This window comes from Halyomorpha halys, unplaced genomic scaffold, assembly GCF_000696795.3.
Source record: "Halyomorpha halys isolate HHAL.00 unplaced genomic scaffold, Hhal_1.1 Scaffold662.1, whole genome shotgun sequence".
Classification (NCBI taxonomy): domain Eukaryota; kingdom Metazoa; phylum Arthropoda; class Insecta; order Hemiptera; family Pentatomidae; genus Halyomorpha; species Halyomorpha halys.
The window spans coordinates 174,195-179,222 of record NW_027111704.1 but is presented as its reverse complement, the minus strand read 5'-3'; the positions used below and the strand labels follow the sequence as shown (position 1 = coordinate 179,222).

At 30.0% G+C, this 5,028-nt stretch overlaps 1 protein-coding gene across 1 annotated transcript in view; it reads right to left on the bottom strand.

Moving 5' to 3' along the window:
• LOC106685136 (uncharacterized) overlaps positions 1–5,028 on the bottom strand; it is a gene marked incomplete in the record, with an annotated part of 36,990 nt that overhangs the window by 4,317 nt on the left and 27,645 nt on the right. The window contains 1 exon segment of the mRNA XM_067049730.1: positions 2,026–2,220. Coding sequence (XP_066905831.1) covers positions 2,026–2,220 — 195 coding nt within the window.

The following is a 5,028-nucleotide window of genomic DNA, read 5'->3' as shown; positions in this document are numbered from 1 at the left end:
TGTCTATCTGTTATTATTCTAAACTACAGAATTCATTTAAGTTACAATTTTATGATATGAGCAATGAATAGTACAATTAAAAGAACGGTTGTATAGTTTGTAAGATGGGGGTTGGTTCGTCACTAGAGACACCAGGGGCAGAGTTAGTCAACTATGAAACTAATATCTAAAATTGCCATGGATACAATATTTATTTGTCAATGGTTCATTCATGAATAAGGGTCGTAACCATGGCAATCTTAGCTATTAGTTTTAGCTATAGCTAATTTTTGCCCATCTCTGGGCAGGGGGTTCTCACTTAGTTCTTTCATTCTTACATGTTTTTAGTTTACTGCATTCCTGTTTTATGTAATTTTTTTTTATTATATATATAAATAATTTACCCTGTTTTTAAAAAAATGAAGAAAATGGTCGAGGGTGTGGTTAAAAGGAACAGAAAAATAATTAACAACTATTTATTTACCGACGTTTTACCCCAATTCGCAGGGCTGCGAAATAACTAAAAATATGTTGAAATTGTAGGATAATGAGATACAAAGAAGTAAACTAAGTTAGGGTTAAATTCATAAATTTATATTTGAAAAAATTATTTAAAAATGAGATGTACAAGAAATAACACTGATTTTTTTTTTTAATATATATATTGTAATTTCCTCTTTTTTTATGAATAGTTTTTTTTTTTTTATTTATTGATATTTACAACTGTATAAAAAATACAACATTAAATTTGATCATAATGACATAATGATATGATACAGGATGTAGAGAAACTACTCTAAAAACAGTTTACAATATAAGGTCACGAGGCCATCTTCTTTTCAGGCGCCTCGGAGGATTGTCAGGAATGGAAGAGGAAGCAAGGTTAGAAACTAGTGGGTTTGGGTGGTTAGGGAGTTTATTATGGAAGGAATAATATCGGGTTCGGGCTAGTAGTTATTTTTTAAATATAGATAGTTTTATTTTATATATATCAACGTTCAATCTTGTTTATTTGTTTTATTAAACCAAAAAACAAGCTAACCTATTTTTATCATCCAAATATGGAGTAAAAACACATTGTAGAAATAGAATGTATACAAATAGAAAGAAGATATCAAGATTCAGGAGTCATCCAAGAAGAGTATATCATTGAAGGGAGAAAGACACTTTTTGTTTGGATTGCCGGTGGACTGGATGTGCCCTGTAGCTTTGTTTACTATCAGAGGTAGATTTTGAGAAAGAAGATATCGAGAACCCCATCAGTCATCAAAGAAGATTATATTATTGGTTAGTTTGCTCTACCTAGGATTTAATTATATTTGTATTATTTTAGTTTAGTGTCATTGTGTTCTGATTGTCTGGAAACCCCCTCCCCCCCTGAGGTAAGAGTCAATGATGTTTTATAATTTAAAATAAAATTCTCATATCTATTTAATATATAATTTTTTCATTTGAACCTTGTAATCATCAAAGCTACCTTTTAGATCCGAGAATAATAAAAAATATTAAATTTCCTTTTAATTATTTGAATAAACCTGGATTATTAAAATATTTAATTTTCATTGTACATCTTATTTTTTTTCTTTATGTTTGTTTTTATGTAGTTTTTTTCCACTAATATTTACATATTTTGTAGTTTACTTCTTTGTATCTTATTATCCTACATTGTCAACATATCTTTTTAGCCCTGATGAAGCCCTGCTAAGTGGGACAAAATGTCAGCAAATAAATAGTTGTTAACTATTTTCGTTCCTTTAGATCGCACTCTTCCAATCAACTCCTTCATATTTTATATAATGTTTTCATATATATCATATATTTTTTCAACTTCATATGTATATTTCTTTATTCTTATTCATATTTTAGAATGTTTCTATTTTATTCTCATTTAGACCCATTGAAGCTCTACATGGTGGATCCAAACATTGGTTACTAATAAATAGTTTTTCTCCTCTTTATGTTCTTGAACACCATTTGGACCATTTATAAATATTTTAGTTTGCCATATGCACCAGTTGTTGAATAAGTAATAAGCAACGAGAGTACCTGAATTATTTTACAGTTTTTATTGGCATCAACACGGACTGGGAAAGACGAATAAATGCCCTCTGGTATGCCATAGACTCCTGGAGAACACACCACTTCGTTAGTGTAGACACATTTCTTAGACATAAGGACCTTTCTTATGTAGTTGATGACACCTTTCGCTTGGGCATAACCAGTTAGCGAATGTCTACATTTCTGAAATTTATAATTATTATTACAGTCTTAAAGTACTACACTCAAACAATTTAAATTACAAATATTGCAAATTATCAAAGAATGGCTTATGATTTGAATTAATTATTTTCTTGTATCAGTAACAGACAGATTGTTGAGGCGGTTGTGTGTCGATAAATTCTCACAGCATGGAAACTTCCCTCCTAAGGAACCAGCCTATCATTCATGAAGGGGATAACAAGTCCTACAGGAACTAGCTGTAGGAAATTTTAGAAAACAAAGCAAAGGCAACAAATAAAGGATTTGATTTGATTATTTATATTAATAATTGTGCTGGGCCCTCAAAAAAATAATCAATTGTATGATAAACCTATGTGAGTATGGAATATTTAAATTTCACAACATCAGTTCATAATATTGAAAAAACTCTTATTTAGAGAAAAAAATTAATAAATAAAGCCTAATATTATGACTGCTTTGCGTGGTTAAACAATCATTAACCTAAGATGTTCTTACTCAAACAATCATTAAACCAAAATGTTCTTACTGGAACAACCATTTAACTAAGACGTTCATACTCAAACAATCATTATCCTAAGATGTAATTACTCAAACAACCATTAACCTAAGATGTACGTACTCAACCATTTACCTAAGATGTTCTTACTCAAACAATCATTAACCCGAAATGTTCTTACTCAAACAACCATTTAACTAAGACGTTCTTTCTCAAACAATCATTAACCTAAGATGTACTTACTCAAACAACCATTAACTAAGATGAATGGAATATGGTCCGGGTGCGGTAAAAAAAAACAACTCAAATAGTAGATAATTATTCTATTTTATTGAGCCAACGTTTCGCCCCGCGTTGCAGGGCTTCGTCAGGGCTAAAAAAGATACATACACTATAGTTACAAAAAGGAAAAAACATAAGTGTAAAATAACAGGGGTATAAAATGTAAAAAAGTAAGATATAATAAGAAAAATTAAAGGTTGTAAATAGTAAATGAAAATGGTAATAGTAACAGATATTTTATACTTTACTTTACCTTTGTTTTTCTATCTGTTTTTTTATTAATATTTCTTCTCCCCCTATTATGTATATTACCATTTATTGTTCACCTAATTTAAATACTTTTTTACTATGTTTACTTTACAAATTATTTTCATTATTGTGGCATAACTGCCATCCCCACTCCTCCCAATACCAACCGTCACTTTGTTTTTGACTGCCGTCAAAACAGGTATGCATTCTGTCTCATCATTTGATTTGTATTTTTTTTTCTTTTTTTATCTCTTTATTTGTACTTTCTTTAATATTTCTTCTCTTATCTATCTGTTCCTATTACCCTTTTCATTTACTATTTACAACCTTTAATTTTTCTTATTATATCTTACTTTTTTACATTTTATACCCCTGTTATTTTACACTTATGTTTTTTCTTTTTTGTAACTATAGTGTTTGTATCTTTTTTAGCCCTGACGAAGCCCTGCAACGTGGGGCGAAACGTTGGCTCAATAAAATAGTATAATTATCTACTGTTTGAGTTTTTTTTTTTACCGCACCCGGACCATATTCCATTCATCTATACACATGGTCAATCAATAATCTTTCATTAACCTAAGATGTACTTACTCAATCATTAACCTAAGATGTTCTTACTTAAAAAACCGTTCTTTGGGCCAAAGATTTTGGGAAAAATGGAAAATTTTGATTTAATAAATAACAATAATATTCTAAAATTTCACTATTTATTTTATAGTAACCTGGTCATTTTTATGGGTTTTTTTACTCTGATTATATAAGATATTTTTCACTTTTATCATTGTTAGTGTTTAAGTGCTGATTTTGCTTAAGATAAATTTACATTTACGATTTATCAGTTTCCAAGGTGGGGTATAGGTTTAAATAACAACGATGTTTTAAGGATGTAATAATAGTTGACAGTGAGTATCAAGGTGCCTCTGCCATATTGCCATGCAATGGCAAATTCGTGCATGCGCAAGCGTGTGATAGGTAGTTTGGATTGGTTTGTATAAGTTGGCCTGAGTTTGCGTTCGGATTTTGGACACCAAGCAAAGAGCGCTTTCGCGCGTTTCAGTTTGCATTGTTTTAGAATTTACAACAGATGAATATTTCTGTTTCTCTGTGTTTTAATTAATTAAAGAATTTTCCTAACCTTTGGATAGGATAATTAACTCTTGTTCAAGATTGCATATTTTAAAATTATATCGATTCGGTGTTAATACATCGTTTCAAATCTCGTTAATTAACTTTATCAGTTTATTTATGTTTTAACATAGCACTAATATGTATTTATGAAGACATTATATGTGAAAGTAATTAAATAAAAAAAGTTTCTGATAAAAATTCTAGAAGGAAGAGCTGAATTTATAGGTTATGTAGTACTTCTATATGAATTTTTATCATCTACAACCTGCATTGTTGACATTTACGTTTCATTTCATTTCGCCTATCTTTAGTTTGTTCCTCTTTATAATGAAAATAAAATAAATCGAATTTAATTGCCAAAAAAAACGTTCAAAAGAATAAAAGAAGTAGATCCATACTGATGTTTGTTTCTTCTCTTGTTTACTAAGCGATTGTACAAGTCTTGGATTTGCGGCCAGTGGCAAATGTCTAGATCCAGTATTAGGGGTATTCATGATCTATGCTAAAGCGTGTTAAATGGAAAAACTCGTGTTAAATCGAAAAAATTGCCTTCTTTTGCCGTGGTAAAACGAAATAACATTTAACATGGCTGAGAGTCTGTTACTTGGTCAGTTAAATCGAGAATGACGTCACACAATAGACCAGTTGAGATC